Source organism: Electrona antarctica, assembly GCF_951216825.1.
Source record: "Electrona antarctica genome assembly, chromosome: 5".
NCBI lineage: Eukaryota > Metazoa > Chordata > Actinopteri > Myctophiformes > Myctophidae > Electrona > Electrona antarctica.
This window is the reverse complement of record NC_136810.1, coordinates 5660562-5679197: the sequence shown is the minus strand read 5'-3', so window position 1 is coordinate 5679197 and position 18636 is coordinate 5660562. Positions and strand designations below refer to the sequence as shown.

The window sequence follows — 18636 nt, the reverse complement described above, 5'->3', positions numbered from 1 at the left end:
TTGACACAAAGACCAAACACTGGCTGGAATCACAGTGGGCTTATACGTGCTCTGTTCCAGACCAAATGCTTCATTCAGCCTTTGCCTACAATGGAGAGCTGTACACATTTGGTGGCTGTAACCGGGATGGTAGCATCGGTGATCTGTGGAAATTCAGTCTAGAGACCTTCTCCTGGAACTGGAAGTACATCCAGCCAAAGGACTATGGCTGGTCTCCAGGGATTATGCACTCATGCATGGTGGGAGATCGAATTATCGCATTTGGCCGGTACAATAACCTGTACATCTTGGACTTACGTCTGAGATGTAGCCTGAAGACCTTATGCAAGCTGGCAGTTATTCAGTACGGTCTGGATCAGTCTGACCTCCCACACAATGTCAGGTGGGAACTGAAAGCATCTTGGACTTAAGTCTTAGATGTAGCCTGAAGACCTTATGCAAGCTGGCAGTTATTCAGTACGGTCTGGATCAGTCTGACCTCCCACATGAAATGAAATGAAATGAAATGATTACTATATTTACCCAGGGTATCTGGGCTAAGCTCAATAACTTGTTTCCAGCCAGGCCCTGCTCATAGAACACATTTCATCGTAGTGGTTCAATGCCTTGTTCAAGGGCACTTCAGCGGTGGTCATTTTAACGTGTCGGACCGCTGATTCGAACTGGCGACCTTCCGGTATCAAGACCGCTCCGCAATCCGTTCGGCCACCGCTGCCACTGTCAGGTGGGAACTGAAAGCATCTTGGACTTAAGTCTTAGATGTAGCCTGAAGACCTTATGCAAGCTGGCAGTTAATCAGTACGGTCTGGATCAGTCTGACCTCCCACACAATGTCAGGTGGGAACTGAAAGCAAGTGTAACTAGAAAGAATGCCCCTCGGGCCTTTGTTGGCAATTGGATGATTTGAGGCATTTTGTTCCAAAAATGGGTTTTGCAAAAATCCAACAGTTGGTGGTGTTATAACAGGCCAATGTGAAAAGGGTGGGATATATTCCTCAGCCTAGTAGGAAAGTGCATGAAAGATTTCACATAAAGTGCACGTTGCGTTCATGATTTGAGGCTTTTTGTTCAAAATGGGCCAATCCTGCAAACTTTGAAAGGCAATTATAGCCAATTAGGATGGAATATGAAATATCAGACAGATCTGTCTTGAGCACATGACTGTAGAGATACTGTGTAACGACTTGCAATATTTTTGAACAGAATCTGGAGGAGTAATATAAAAAATCACACCCGTGTGAACTGAGTGGTGCAACTACACATTTATTGTTATAGTTACTGTACATTAGAACCAGGAAAGCATCTGTGTCATAAGTACTCTCTAACCATAGCAACCATGCTCGTGGTTTTGGTTGCTAACCATAGCAACCATGCTCGTTTTTTTGGTACGAACAAACACGGGTACAAAGCCAGTTGTTGGGAGTGGTTTGCACCACTAAAAAAAAAAAGAAAAAAAAAAAAGAAGCTTTTTTATGGTTTATAAAAAACAAAATGCCCCCCCCTTGACTATCGATTAATCGTTAATATTGAATTATAGTAATCGATTTTCATTGTGGACACTTTTTTACACATCGATCTCTAATCCAGCATACATGGGCAACTGGCGGCCTGGGGGCCACATGCGGCCCCTACCCCACCATCAGTTAATGGGCAACTGGCGGCCCAGGGGGCCACATGCGGCCCCTACCCCACCATCAGTTAATGGGCAACTGGCGGCCCAGGGGGCCACATGCGGCCCCTACCCCACCATCAGTTAATGGGCAACTGGCGGCCCGGGGGCCACATGTGGCCCCTACCCCACCATCAGTTAATGGGCAACTGGCGGCCCGGGGCCCACATGCGGCCCCTACCCCACCATCAGTTAATGGGCAACTGGCGGCCTGGGGGCCACATGTGGCCCCTACCCCACCATCAGTTAATGGGCAACTGGCGGCCCGGGGGCCACATGGGGCCCCTACCCCACCATCAGTTAATGGGCAACTGGCGGCCCCGGCCCCACCATCAGTTAATGGGCAACTGGCGGCCTGGGGGCCACATGGGGCCCCTACCCCACCATCAGTTAATGGGCAACTGGCGTCCTGGGGGCCACATGCGGCCCCTACCCCACCATCAGTTAATGGGCAACTGGCGGCCTGGGGGCCACATGGGGCCCCTACCCCACCATCAGTTAATGGGCAACTGGCGTCCTGGGGGCCACATGCGGCCCCTACCCCACCATCAGTTAATGGGCAACTGGCGGCCCGGGGGCCACATGCGGCCCTTACCCCACCATCAGTTAATGGGCAACTGGCGGCCCGGGGGCCACATGCGGCCCCTACCCCACCATCAGTTAATGGGCAACTGGCGGCCCTGGGGCCACATGCGGCCCCTACCCCACCATCAGTTAATGGGCAACTGGCGGCCCGGGGGCCACATGCGGCCCCTACCCTCAGTTAACGGGCAACTGGCGGCCCGGGGGCCACATGCGGCCCCTACCCCACCATCAGTTAATGGGCAACTTGCGGCCCGGGGGCCACATGCGGCCCCTACCCCACCATCAGTTAATGGGCAACTGGCGGCCCGGGGGCCACATGCGGCCCCTACCCCACTATCAGTTAATGGGCAACTTGCGGCCCGGGGGCCACATGCGGCCCCTACCCCACTATCAGTTAATGGGCAACTGGCGGCCCGGGGGCCACATGCGCCCCCTACCCCACCATCAGTTAATGGGCAACTGGCGGCCCGGGGGCCACATGGGGCCCCTACCCCACCATCAGTTAATGGGCAACTGTCGGCCCGGGGGCCACATGGGGCCCCTACCCCACCATCAGTTAATGGGCAACTGGCGGCCCGGGGGCCACATGGGGCCCCTACCCCACCATCAGTTAATGGGCAACTGGCGTCCTGGGGGCCACATGCGGCCCCTACCCCACCATCAGTTAATGGGCAACTGGCGTCCTGGGGGCCACATGGGGCCCCTACCCCACCATCAGTTAATGGGCAACTGGCGGCCCGGGGGCCACATGGGGCCCCTACCCCACCATCAGTTAATGGGCAACTGGCGTCCCGGGGGCCACATGCGGCCCCTACCCCACCATCAGTTAATGGGCAACTGGCGGCCCGGGGGCCACATGCGGCCCCTACCCCACCATCAGTTAATGGGCAACTGGCGGCCCGGGGGCCACATGCGGCCCCTACCCCACCATCAGTTAATGCGGCCTGCAGGTTAATATCTGCGGGCCGCAGATATTCATACTATTTTTTGCTACGACAGTAATATACAATGTGTCCCTCTGTGGAGTGAGTGTGGAAATATAGTGGCCCTCTCCATCGTCAAAGCTGCCCCCCCCCCCTGAGATACAGTATTGTGCTTGCTGTGTTGTGTTGTGTTGTTGTTGTTGTAAGTAGTGACTCACCTCCGTGTCATCTGTGCGTAGGTGGAGATGGCTGCTTTGCGGTGGACCAGCATACGGGCCAGGTGGTGACCACGGGCCTGGCCCTGCAGCGGGACAGAGAGTACCTGCTGAGCGTGGTGGCCCTGGACGGCCTGGGCAGCCGCGGCGTGCCTGCCATGCTGTCAGTGGTGGCAGGGGCCAGGCCTCCCCAGTTCACCAACACCACGTACTCCGTCGCCATACCAGAGAACACGCCAGAGGGGCAGCCGTAAGTACATCATGGCTCTCATCCTCCTATAGGTCACTGCAGTTCTCAAAGTGGGATCCTTTGAAGGGGGGTCCCCAGCTAAATGAATTAGTTAAAGGGGATATTTCACTTTCAAATATAATGAACATTAAAAACAAATATTAAAAATAAATGAAAAAATCACACCCGTCTGAAGTGAGTGGTGCAACTCAGTGTGGGGGTTCCCGGGGGGGGGAGTTCCAGACCCACAGGAACGCACCCAGGGTGCCGGCCCGGTTCCGGCGAGCCGCCCCACGTCCGAAGCGGTAGAGAAATGACAGAGTTACCATGTGGGGGTCCCCGGGGGGGGATCATATATACAGTTAATATGTGTGTGTGTGTGTGTGTGTGTGTGTTAGGTTGCGCACAGGTGGTGAAAAACAACCATGCTGTTTTCGTGCTCATACCCAGCTAGGTAGGCGGGCAGGCACCCACCCACCCAGCCAGCCAGCCAGCCACACACATAAGTCCGTAAGGGAGTGGTTGCACCACTCAAAAAGTTATGGAAAAATCACTACTCTGACATAGTCAGAGTAGTGGAGTAGATGTATAAATTACCTCAAAAATGTACTTGAGTAAATGTACTTAGTAACTTTGCACCAACTGACTACATGCAGTACATGTTGTACTGTATATTTCATTATACAGTGTGCTTATATATCCTTCTGAATCCACAAACCGTTCACACACTTCATTAGCATGCCAAAGCACACACGCACACACACACGCACACGCGCGCACACACACACACACACACACACACACACACACACACACACACACACACACACTAGCACGCACATGCACACTAGCACGCACATGCACATGTGCCGACCTACAAACAAGCACACTTCAAATGTTAATGAATCCCAATTTTAGCAATGAAGAGCAAACAAGCGTAAATACCCCCGGATCAAATGTATTCAAACAGAGTCGGGCTAAAGCAAACATTCCACAAAAACAAACTCACAAAAACAAACAGAAAATAATTGTATCAGTTTAACACAGCCGACGCGAATCGCGTATCAATACGTTATCAATTAATCAAACGTCGGGTGCGGATCACGTATCAATACGTTTCAATCACTTTTTTATAGCATACTTTCATTCATCTTTTTACCCACCCGGACAATGAAGAACCATCGCCCTATCATTGCTGCTTAGTCCCGCTCACGTGATCAGAAAAAAAAACAAAACAAAAAAAAACCCCTCCCCTCCTGAAAACAGGAGGGCGGGCCGCTTTACGTGTATAAACCAGTGTAAAATGGATGCGCCCTAGTCTGTGTGTGAAAATAATCAAATTTCACCTAACCTCGCCTCACCAGGCTTTCCTCCACCTATTGGATTTTATACTCGATTCCCCCCTCCCCTCCTGTTTCTCCTGCAGGAGGAGGGCCTTGCGAGATGGGGGCTCATGTCTCGGAAAAAAACATAAACGGAACGCTGTTACGCTGCCTAACACATGATCTGCAGATTCTGCACCAGATCGGCATTGCTGCAACACACATGGACAGATGCATGTTTACTTCTTCATACTGTAGCGACCAAACGATCCCCGAGCCTACAATACTACTAACAATACTACTAACAAACGACTGAGCGGTGCAACTGTTCTCTACAGTTGCGCGGTGCAACTGTAGAGAACAGTTGCAACGCTCACTTCACAGGGGTGTGATTTTTATTATTACAGTAGAAGTTTACAGACCAAACTGTAAATAAAAGGTTTACATGACTTTCTGCCTCAGTCCGTATATAGCGAGCAGTATTGAATAAGCAGAGAACAGAATATGGGACAGAGTTGCACCACTCACTTCACATGGGTGTGATTTTTATTATTACTACAGTAGAAGTTTTTTTCTTATGAAAGCAGAGAGTCTTCTGTTTCATACGGTATATAGTATTTATATGTCGCTATAGGCCTTATTTTGTGAATATTGAGGAGTTCACGTCCATGTCTTCTCTGAAGTTATCTGGTGGGCACAAGCTGCATTCAATAACCAATTACTGTCTAACTGTACATGGGATCAATGTTTACTCTTTTCCTCGTAAAAGTACACATTCAGGGCTTTCATTCGGTGTATAGGATGTATAGGATATTTATTGGGTTCAATTTTATATCTGCCTGTCAATGTCTCTGACTTTAAACCATCCATAACTCTGCTCGCTGTTCAAGATAACCACTTCCAGGCAAATGCAGGTGTTGCAAAAAGGTCAATATCTCCAGAATGGAACATGGTAAAATCAAAATGTATTTTTTAAATTGAAGTGGACAAGTTCAGCTTTCTTTTGATGTATGCGTGTGATTCTCGCTATAAGAGAACATTTTGCTGTGGGCCCCCGAACAAGGCCTTTGTGCAATGTTAAACGGTAGCAACATCCAAATAGGCCTGTCGAGATCTTGTAGCAATCAAAGTGTTAATAACCTCACATTAGTACATTACAGAGCACTGGCTGCATGGCAAAACTCTGAAGAGAAATGTGTTGTCTCCCATGAGGGACCCAGACTTAACCCATTCTGGACGGGAACCCCTTTTGGTGTTTTAACTAAGCATTATGTTATACTTTAGCTATTGAAAAATAGCAGATCTACAAGCTCATAGCGCGCCACCGAGTGGCGCGCTATGAGCTTGTAGGTCTGCTATTTTTGAAAAATCGTAAAAATGCGGCACAAATCTTTGAATATATATTCTTTCAGAGCGAACGTTTTTTTATTTCGACGTCAGGCCTTTATGTTAAATGAATGAATCACTTGAGCGTAACCGTATTTCATTAATAGTGCAAAATATCAAATCTAAAAGCTCACAATGCTTCCCATTGTGACGTGTTGTGAACTCATAGATCTGCTATTTGCATTTTGCACTATCTTTGAAAAAAATTCCAACATTTATGGAAAGAAATGTGGGGGAGGGCATTTTTTATGTACATCTCAAGATTCTTGAAAACAAGAAATTTGAATAAATCATACTGTACTGCCACAGGGTTCTGTGTATTTTCTATACAGTATGTGAACACATGTAGAGGAATTAATGTTGCACAAAATGTTGCTGTCTTCACACACATATTTTAGCACAAGATGTGGAGTTCACTGACTAACGCTTTTCATCTCTCATATTAACGCAATCAAGTACAATTATAAGTTAGAATCTAACTTATAATTGTACTTGATTGCGATAACATAATCTAACTGTTATATTATATCAACAATCATTACAGCAATCGTTTACTTACTTACTCTTCGAGAGACAGAGAATAGTTGCAGAAATGTGCATGTATCTAGTTTGAGAGCCATATTTAGAACAGAAAATGTCTGAGTGTATTTGAGTTATTTCATTGTGTGTACTATATTGAAGGACATTTGTGACCAGATTTGATCGAAGGACTGCCATTGGATTTTTTGTTTTTATCATGTCATATGAAAGCAGGGAATCATAGCTTCAAATTGACATATTGGTTGTGCAGTTTGAAACACTAGTTTTTGAGATATGGCTTATAGAGTAATGTCTTGCAGAGATACAGCAATCTGAGAATTTGGTCTTCAAAGATGCAGTTCCACGGTCAGTGGCATTTGGGGGCGCTGTTTCCTCTTCATTGCTAAAATGAGGTACTCTACCCCCCCAGGCGGGGGCAGTATTGAGTCGAAAACAAGAGTGAAGCTATAGTTATTAATTCTGGGTCAGGGTATAGTAAGGAAATGAGCCTTTATAAAATTGTCAAATTCAAAAAAGTATTAGGCCTATACTATAAATGACCCAATTGATTTACTTAAGTTAAAGTACTACTACCCTATTCATACTAATGCATATAAGGTTGAAGTGGTTAATGTATGTTTTATAATAATTATCAAAATCTACAAAGTAACTATAGTAACTGGAAAATGTCAATGTTTTAGCACCTATATTATGTTATTGGGGTAGATTCAAATAGTAGTCAAAGTTGAATACATAATGCAGTTACCACAGTTTTTATTAAACGTCCCTTTGTTCTCAATAGAGGGGAACAAAAACAAAGATACACAGCGTATTTGTAGCTTTGAATCTGTGTAGGTGAAGTTGAAACCAGTTCATCTTTGTAGCTCTGTAGCTTTGTGTCTTTTGCAACAGCTATACAAACGCTTACATTGACAGAACGGTAGACAGCATCTTTGCATCTGCCTGGCCTGGACTGTTAGCCGTTAGCTCCTGCCGCTAGCCGAATAGTACTAAGCCCGTTTTCAGCTAAATGCGGAAATGTCCAGGCTAAATAACTTATCGACGGGAGTCGTGTTAATATTATTTACTCGTCAATGTCATGTTCACTCCAAATAAACAAGTATTATGCACTTGATGCGGAGAGCCATCTTATAGAAGAGTTGCGATATTGAGGGGGCAGAAAACAGCCCGGTCACGTGGTTCATGTACTTGCACGAGCCCATAGACTGCAATGCATTCCGTAAACTTCCGGTTGTCCCTATTTGAGGCCTTCAAATAGGGACAAAGAAGGTTATGTAGAAGAGCCGCCATTGACTGACAGACTAACAGACAGACTGGCCCCATGAAGTAAACGGAGTTTGCGTAACTCTGATGAAGTAAAGCTTCATTCACGTTAATCATAATAGCATAATAATAATATCCGTTTCTCAAACAAATCTGAGAAATCCCAACGGCAAATATTCGGTAAAACAGCGACCCCTATTGTTCCAACAAAACAAGCAAGGATGAAGAGGCCTTAATGTTTATTAAATAAACATTTTTGTAATGTACTTAGACTAGTATTTAAGGTAGAAATACATAACGTGACTCAGGCCATTTACCTTATATATATACACACACAATATATACAATAATTACACCAGGAATAATTAATAAAAAATCAAATCACAGCAAACATTACAATCCACACAGCAAACAACACAGCAAACAATTCCTGGTATAACATCCTATTAACATCCTATTACAATCTGGCTGGTGTCTTTGACTTTGTTGGGCGTGATGGTGGGCTGGGTGGTGGCTTAGGACATGTTGTGTCTTTGGCATAGTCCTCACAAAACTCTCGGATGTGTTTGTACAGATAGGCCTGCCTCTCTCTGTCCAGTCCTGCTGGTTGTAGAGTGGGAAATCCATGCTTTGGTGGCAGGACGTTGACGTCACGAAGCAGTTGGAACTTCACCTCTTCTTCATCGTTGTGTCGTTTCTTGTGGGCGTCTGACTTATGGAAGATCTTCTTGAACTGACCGAAGTAGCACTCAGGAGCAAATTTTGTGTGACCTACAATCAAAAAGTGGAGCCTGAGTTGATGATGCAGTTTGTGTATCGTGCGCCAGGCACAATACCACAAGACAAACTTGTTTTTATTCTGGCCACAGCAGTTGTCACAGTGAAGATCCACGTCCGTCTCTCCCAGCCCATAATTACAGAAGAAGTGGTGTACATAGCTAATGACTGAATTGCTCCCTTTGCCACTAGTCATGCCTTCATCTACAAGGTAGTTGACCTGTTCTGGTATCCCTTCACAGCATATACCAAAAATTCCACACTTGCGTGGAGTTTTGAAAAATATCTCTCCTGGCTGGTGATGGCGATGTGGATACAAGATCTGTAAGAAAATAGCAAATTAGGCTGTTATTATTTTTTGTATTTTCAGACTGACAAATCTGTTTTATCTTTTTTCTTTTAATTGAGTTTACCTGTTGAGCAAAGTCAAAGGAATAGTGCATCTCACATTTCTTGATTACACATTTTGTGCAGCTTAAGTCTAACTGAGTTAATAGAGCCAATTATTACATGGCTTGGTTGAATGCTTGATTCTGATTGGTCAATCGCTTAATTCAGCAGTGAATTATGTGTCGATAATGACCGCTCCGCTGTATAACAGACCGCTGCCTAATCAAACCCTCTGAGCACCAGCTGCGCGGCTGCGCCCCGCTTGATTTACTGCTGTTTCCAACATGACAGCCATGTAAACACACACACACTAGTGACACACAATGTCATTTACAGCTAAACATTGCTCTTCAAAATGTTTTTGAAAACATTTGAGCGAGAAATAGACGAAGCAGGACCCAAAAATGGATTCTATTTGATCAACTCACTTCCTTGTTTTCCGACTGTGCTGCAGCAATGCAGCTGGGCAGACGCAGCCAGCACGAACTTATGGAATACTTTTTTTGTTGTGTTTTGGGTCAATGTATTAATTTATGTTAGTTAGCCATGTAATTCACCTTCAGGTCGGTGAATTATCTCCCGACAATGACCACCTAGCCAGATATTATCCCTTACTTAAGAATTCAGCCTATTGGAGTAGAAGCCAGCAAGCCAGTTAATTCAGGGTGCATTATCAGCAGCTGTGTCCAGCAGGTTTGTAGTTAGTTCAGAGCTGCAAAGCCTGAGAGCAGCTACAGCTTTTTGACCCACTTTGGAAAATATTAAGCCACTTCAGAAACCATACTAGAACATTTAAGAATCGTTTTTGAACACCTTTTTTTCTATCACTGTTCTGTACACCTTTTTGTCAAGTAAAAAGTTAAACTCTACAAGCGATGTGGATGTGGATTATTTTTTGGAGTCAAGCTTACTGCTTCAAGGGCTTTGGAACTCACATCTAGTAAAATACATTATCTCCACTTCCCCAGGAGATGAACACAGACCTTCTCCCCACTTCCTCCAGTGACTATATATTGCAATGAAGTGATTTTCCCTAGAAAGGCCTGTTCGAGCACGTGTCATTTTTCTTTTACAGATTGTGGTTGCTAACACAGGACAGTGTGAACACAAACCAGACCTAATGAAAAACGAAACAATTTGTCTTATTGATACGACCAGGACTTTAGGTGTGAAAGGCACCCGAGTGTTGCGCAGAATGTGTTGCTTATCGATTGCTGTTTCACCCTGCTGGCTACAGGCGTATTCCAGCGGACGAGGTTTCCAGTGCACAAGGTCACGTGGTGTCAATCGGCCAATCACCGAAAGGTCACGCAAATGTCACTTTTCTTTTACAGCCTGTGGCGAAAAGAACGTTTTTCCTTTTGTGTAGGAAAGGTTAGAAAACATGATATTTACTTGCAACTCATAATAATGTGTCTGCGACACAAAGGGATCCTACATTTGGGGAAAAGTGTTGGAGTGCATTGACCGGGCGCGTGTACAGTGGATCGCTTCACCTTTAGGCTCTGCATTTTAGGCCACATGTGATTCCCTTTTAGCACAGTATTGACAAAAGAACAACAACGGCTCAATTTGGATTCAGAACATATTGGACTGGATAAAGAAAAGAAACGCTTCAGAGCACTGACGAAGTGACGAGTGCCCAATATTTCTGCTTTGAGGGGTTTGATCGATCATCAGTCAGTGCTGGCGTGTGTCAAATACTGCTTTGCTGTCGGGTGGAAACCTTGTATGTCCAAAACGTATTATTTAGTCACAGGCTCTCGTTAATGCTTTTCTTTTTTTAATATATTTTTTATCCCATGATTTTTGTAACCCATTTTTCACCCCTGTGTCAATTATCTAATGTGATCCTGGGCTCTACACACCCTCCGCCAACCTAGTCCCCATATATGGGGGACATGGGGAGAGCAACGGACTTGAACTCATGCTTCCTTCATGCCTGAGTGTCCAAGTTGCTCCTTTACACCTGACAGGGGGGAGTTTCCCTGGTTGGACGTAGCGCGTGGAAGGAACACGTTATTCCAACCAGTTCCTTTCCCCTTCATCAGGCGCCCCAGCTGGCCAGGGGGAGGCAGTTTAGAGACCAGGATTACTGCATGCGAGGGTACCTACCCTAGGGGACACGGGGAGAACATGCGAGGGTACCTGCCCTAGGGGACACGGGGAGAACATGTGAGGGTACCTGCCCTAGGGGACACGGGGAGAACATGTGAGGGTACCTGCCCTAGGGGACACGGGGAGAACATGCGAGGGTACCTGCCCTAGGGGACACGGGGAGAACATGTGAGGGTACCTGCCCTAGGGGACACGGGGAGAACATGTGAGGGTACCTGCCCTAGGGGACATGGGGAGAACATGTGAGGGTACCTGCCCTAGGGGACACGGGGAGAACATGCAAACTCCACACATAAAGGCCCTTTCCCGTTAATGCTTTTCATTGGTTTAATAAATCCCACAGACAAACTGTAACTTTCCACTTCTGCCCCGGATTTGAACCCGGGTCTTCTGCGCAAGTGCTGACATTTCTTGATTGAACTAATAGAGTCGGCCTGCTTGCTCAGGGATAAATTCAATCTTGAGTCTTTCAGGTCCAAATTTGTGTCAAACCAGAAGCGGGATCGTGTCATACAGTAGGTCATGTCTCACCTAGACACAGGATCTAAAGGCCCTTTTACACTTGCAGCGAAATACTCTACCATACAGATTGGATAAAATTACTGTACATTTTATTCATTAAAAAAGTTTAGTTTAACCACTTTCACTTTGACAAAAATCTAATTCAGATGGGCTATTTACCGTAGTATGACACAGTAGGGAATTAATTGAATCCCCCCCCAAAAAAATAAATAAATAATAATAATTAAAAAAAAAAAACATACAAAGTTGAAATATGGAGATATGAGGTTTCAGCCCCTGACAATCAAATCTTTCCTCTGTTTCCTGCAGCTTCCTGGTGGTGTTTGCCATTTCCTTCCAGAAGCTGTCCCTGGGCTACAGCCTGCTGATCAATCCCAGCAGCCTGTTCAGCATCCAGCCGGAGACGGGAGAGATCAGCCTGACCAGAGCTCTGGACTACGAGAGCGACCAGAGGCGGTACCTGCTGATGGTGAGGGCCAGTGAGGACCCCAGTGGCCTGAGCACTGCCATAGAGGTTGGTTTTCATCCATTAAATCACGAGGTTGATAAAAAAAAAGGCTTCTAAATCCTAATTTTTTTCTGAAAAACCCATGTTTCTATGTCAGTGGTGCTCAACCTTTTTCATGTTAAGGACCCCCAGAATTATCTCTATTGGGCCACGGACCCCCATCTCAAAATATGTAGTTCCAGGGACCCCCCAGAAGCCAATATTTTAGTTAAAAATGTTCGCTCTGAAATATATATTCAATGATTTGCGCCACATTTTAATGATTTTTCAAAAATAGCAGACCTACAAGCTCGTAGCGCGCCACTCGGTGGCGCGCTATGAGCTTGTAGATCTGCTATCTTTCAATAGCTAAAGCATAACATAATGCTAACAACAAAAGGGGTTCCCGCCCAACATTGGTTAAATACAGGAGCGTAGACCGTCCCCATCCTATTCAGCCATACACAGTAACAGTTAACACAGAAGGGACATTTCATTTATTAGTATTTTTTTTTTTGCTTTTGTTCCATTCCTAATAAGCCAATATTGCTGCTGCTTTAACAAACTCTGGCGAAAGTACCTGGCAACGGGCCCCGGTGCAAATGTTTTGTGGCTGTGGGGGTAGGGGGAAGGGGGGTCATTGGTTTGGGGCAATCTGATAGTAAAATACATTAAAATACAGACCCACAGGAACGCACCCAGGGTGCCGGCCCGATTCCGAAACGGTTGAGAAATGACAGAGTTACCGTGTGGGGGTCCCTCTACTGTACTGTACTGTCACTGTACTGTACTGGCACACCCGAAATCACCATATATACAGTTAATATGTGCGTGTGTGTTTGTGTGTGTGTTAGGTTGCGCACAGGTGGTGAAAAACAACCATGCTGTTTTCGTGCTCAGACGCACCCAGCCAGCCAGCCAGCCAGCCAGCCAGCCACCCACCCACACACATAGTCACTTAAGGAAGTGGTTGCACCACTTAAAAACTTTAGTTAAACTTGCAGAGTGACAGATTACATTACCTGGGACTAATGATAGTGCTGACATGACATAATAATCCCATCTATAGTGTTTCATTAGCGCGACGGAACGTGTCAAAATAGGCTATACAGCTGAGCTATGTTGTGCTGCTGACAGGCAGCGCATTAATACAGTAACACACACATTGAAACAAGGGCCGGCCGGCTGTGGTAATAAAGCTACCAAGGAGTGGACAGTGATGTCACTGTTATGCAACACGGAAGTAGTATGGACTTGAAGCTGTTTATAAACCAGTCAGTCAATGACATCACTGACGAAACCTTTGTGTTACTCTTCCTGCGACCGATAGTCCCTGAAACCAGGTTTTCACTGACTGTCGTCTTGACTCTTCTTCCCCCCCTTCATGAGCCCCTTGGGGCCGCTGGGCCCCGGTGCATTGCACCCTTCATGGGCCCCTTGGGGGCGCTGGGCCCCGGTGCATTACCCTTCATGGGCCCCTTGGGGGCGCTGGGCCCCGGTGCATTACCCTTCATGGGCCCCTTGGAGGCGCTGGGCCCCGGTGCATTGCACCCTTCATGGGCCCCTTGGGGCCGCTGGGCCCCGGTGCATTACCCTTCATGGGCCCCTTGGGGCCGCTGGGCCCCGGTGCATTACCCTTCATGGGCCCCTTGGGGCCGCTGGGCCCCGGTGCATTGCACCCTTCATGGGCCCCTTGGGGGCGCTGGGCCCCGGTGCATTACCCTTCATGGGCTGAACATCCTCCTCACCGAATGCTCAGATACTGTGAGAGGGCTATCCTCTGCCTCTCTGACTGTCTCTGCTCTGTCTGCACTGACCTGCCTGTTACCAGGGGTCTCAAAGCGTGCATAAAAGTTGTTTAGTTCATTTGCCAGAGACATGTCAGCATTTTCCAAGGAGGGGGGAGGTGCCTTATAGTCTTTCATCTCCCTCAACCCTTTCCACAAACTCCTAGAGTCTCCCTGTTGTAACTGTAGATCCACCTTTTCTCCATACTGCTTTTTGGCATCCTTCACTGCTCGCCGCACGTCATAACATGCTGCTCTATAGGCATCCTTATTTCCCGTCACCAGCCCTGACTTATGAGTGGCTGTTGTCCTTTTCAGAGCCTCACGGATATTCCTATTTATCCAGGGTTTCTGGTTTGGAAATATCCTAATGGTGGACTTGTGGATTGTAGCCTCTGTTGTCTTACAAATAGTGTCTAGTATAGACTGTCGATATATTGGCCACTGACTCTGTCTAATGTGGTTTATCTGTTCTCAAATCTTCTATTAGCAGCTAGTGCTGTCATGCTCATTTCAGCACAGCTGGAGAGCCTATTTCAACCAATTGCTTGGTCAGAAGAACTACCTTGTACTGTAGTAGTACCACCAGAGGGGAGCTCTAGTACCATATAGAACTACCTTGTACTGTAGTAATACCACCAGAGGGGAGCTCTAGTACCATATAGAACTACCTTGTACTGTAGTAGTACCACCAGAGGGGAGCTCTAGTACCATATAGAACTACCTTGTACTGTAGTAGTATCACCAGAGGGGAGCTCTAGTACCATATAGAACTACCTTGTACTGTAGTAGCACCACCAGAGGGGAGCTCTAGTACCATATAGAACTACCTTGTACTGTAGTAGTACCACCAGAGGGGAGCTCTAGTACCATATAGAACTACCTTGTACTGTAGTAATACCACCAGAGGGGAGCTCTAGTACCATATAGAACTACCTTGTACTGTAGTAGTACCACCAGAGGGGAGCTCTAGTACCATATAGAACTACCTTGTACTGTAGTAGTATCACCAGAGGGGAGCTCTAGTACCATATAGAACTACCTTGTACTGTAGTAGCACCACCAGAGGGGAGCTCTAGTACCATATAGAACTACCTTGTACTGTAGTAGTACCACCAGAGGGGAGCTCTAGTACCATATAGAACTACCTTGTACTGTAGTAGCACCACCAGAGGGGAGCTCTAGTACCATATAGAACTACCTTGTACTGTAGTAGCACCACCAGAGGGGAGCTCTAGTACCACCAGAACTACCTTGTACTGTAGTAGTACCACCAGAGGGGAGCTCTAGTACCACCAGAACTACCTTGTACTGTAGTAGTACCACCAGAGGGGAGCTCTAGTACCATATAGAACTACCTTGTACTGTAGTAGTACCACCAGAGAGGAGCTCTAGTACCATATAGAACTACCTTGTACTGTAGTAGCACCACCAGAGGGGAGCTCTAGTACCATATAGAACTACCTTGTACTGTAGTAGTACCACCAGAGAGGAGCTCTAGTACCATATAGAACTACCTTGTACTGTAGTAGCACCACCAGAGGGGAGCTCTAGTACCATATAGAACTACCTTGTACTGTAGTAGTACCACCAGAGGGGAGCTCTAGTACCATATAGAACTACCTTGTACTGTAGTAGTACCACCAGAGGGGAGCTCTAGTACCATATAGAACTACCTTGTACTGTAGTAGTACCACCAGAGGGGAGCTCTAGTACCATATAGAACTACCTTGTACTGTAGTAGTACCACCAGAGGGGAGCTCTAGTACCATATAGAACTACCTTGTACTGTAGTAGTACCACCAGAGGGGAGCTCTAGTACCATATAGAACTACCTTGTACTGTAGTAGTACCACCAGAGGGGAGCTCTAGTACCATATAGAACTACCTTGTACTGTAGTAGTACCACCAGAGGGGAGCTCTAGTACCATATAGAACTACCTTGTACTGTAGTAGTACCATATAGAACTACCTTGTACTGTAGTAGCACCACCAGAGGGGAGCTCTAGTACCATATAGAACTACCTTGTACTGTAGTAGTACCACCAGAGGGGAGCTCTAGTACCATATAGAACTACCTTGTACTGTAGTAGTACCACCAGAGGGGAGCTCTAGTACCATATAGAACTACCTTGTACTGTAGTAGTACCACCAGAGAGGAGCTCTAGTACCATATAGAACTACCTTGTACTGTAGTAGTACCACCAGAGAGGAGCTCTAGTACCATATAGAACTACCTTGTACTGTAGTAGTACCACCAGAGGGGAGCTCTAGTACCATATAGAACTACCTTGTACTGTAGTAGTGCCACCAGAGAGGAGCTCTAGTACCATATAGAACTACCTTGTACTGTAGTAGTACCACCAGAGGGGAGCTCTAGTACCATATAGAACTACCTTGTACTGTAGTAGTACCACCAGAGGGGAGCTCTAGTACCATATAGAACTACCTTGTACTGTAGTAGCACCACCAGAGGGGAGCTCTAGTACCATATAGAACTACCTTGTACTGTAGTAGTACCACCAGAGGGGAGCTCTAGTACCATATAGAACTACCTTGTACTGTAGTAGTACCACCAGAACTACCTTGTACTGTAGTAGTACCACCAGAGGGCAGCTCTAGTACCATATAGAACTACCTTGTACTGCAGTAGTACCACCAGAGGGGAGCTCTAGTACCACCGTAGTGGTACTCCACACGTACCACAGGTTGAGATTCACTGGGTTAAATAAAGACATTCTTAACGCTGACAGTAGGAATGGAACCAGATGGATCCGCCTGGTTGCATCTATACTGTCAGTTACAGTGAATTTACACTCATGATGTGAGTCTGTATGGATCAGAGATGAAGTGAAATGCATGGATAGATAGATAGACAGACACACACATGGCACATGCACGCACACATGCACGCACGCACGCACGCACGCACGCACGCACGCACGCACATACACACATACACACATACACACATACACACATACACACACACACGCACAGAGGAACAGTGTAAAAATTAGTCATACCAGATTTTGTCACTCATATATAAAGTTAGCCAAGTTGAGCTGAGGTTCATATTCATATTCATATTCATATTAAGTCGGTCTGGGTAAAACAATATAAACTCATATTGTGGCCAAATCTTCTCTGATAGCTTCATCTAACCACCGCATAGTACTCTACTGCTCACATATCCCCAGGAAATATGAACTAGATGCCAGTCTCTTAACTCTTTGCCAGATCCAAGGCATTTCAATGTAGTTGATAGGGTTCTCTATAGCAGAATGGCGTTTTTGAATGATTTATTGAAATTTCGCTGTTGTGAATGTGTGACAACGAAAGACCTTCAGAGAAAGCTTGACTTGTCTGCTTCCAGGAAAAAAATTAACTGAGTTGATAAAATGTTTAGTTTTTGTGTTGGAAGCCATTTACACTCTACACTCTAGCCTGCATTTACAATCTACACAATGGTACCTGGCTGTGATCCGGCCGGCTCAAGACAAGGTGGTCCCCGCTCCGGTTCTAAGCCCAGCCATATTACTACCACAAAACTCGCTCAAATAAATATTACTGCTTTCAGCTTCTTTTTTTTTGTTACTGCTTCCAAATCTCTCTCCGACCCTCTCCCCGGGTTTCCCGGCTCTGCTACCACTGTTCACTGGGGGCAACTTACACAGCAAAACATACACGTGTGTCACGTGACACAGGATTTGTGGGTATTGTAGTTCGAATTTAAGCTCAGAAATCTAAACAGAGCTGGTGACCGAATGAATCTAAACATATTAATAAAAAACGAGAACCACGCAAAATCACTTGACGCGTTTTCACGTGGTTAAAGATTGTATGTACATGAAAATATGTGTACAATGTGTGTACATTGCCATTATCACCCCGCGATATCTTTATGTCAAGAAAGTTAATTACAGATTTATTGTTCTCCAAAGTCAGTCTCAAGTTATCATTAGTTGAATTAATGGATTTAGGAAAATCAAGAAGATCTTGTTCAGATCCTGTGAAGATCATGAATAGATTGTTTATGTATATATGGAATCTTCTCATTTTCAGTATTTTACTATGTCATTAATATACCTTAGAGCTGTTGTGTGGAAATAATAAAAAAGTCCCCCCATTCTGTGTTTCCTAGAATTGGAGGTCTGAAAAAAAATCATTAACACGGTGAAACACATCTTGATGACATCATCATCATCAAGTACCCGTATCTTCAGCATTTCTCAATAAATAGCGTTTTAATCCGATCGGTGACCATTTCATCAGAGTTATAATGTATCCACATGCACCAACCGATAGGGGCGCATAGTTGAAAGCACATGGCCAAAAACTGATTAAACTTTGCCTTTTATTGAACAATACGGAAGATACCGGTACTTATACCCGCCCTAGCAGAATTGTAACATCCATGGCC

The 18636-nt window shown here is 45.8% G+C and overlaps 1 protein-coding gene across 3 annotated transcripts in view; it reads left to right on the top strand.

Annotated features, from left to right (window-relative positions):
- The window catches only part of LOC306923648 (neural-cadherin-like), a 424677-nt gene that overhangs the window by 102351 nt on the left and 303690 nt on the right, over positions 1–18636 (top strand). For all 3 annotated transcript variants that reach the window (XM_079501857.1, XM_079501859.1, XM_079501858.1), the window contains exons 3-4: positions 3417–3642; positions 12249–12453. In XM_079501857.1, coding sequence (XP_079357983.1) covers positions 3417–3642; positions 12249–12453 — 431 coding nt within the window. The remainder of the gene's footprint in view (positions 1–3416; positions 3643–12248; positions 12454–18636) is intronic.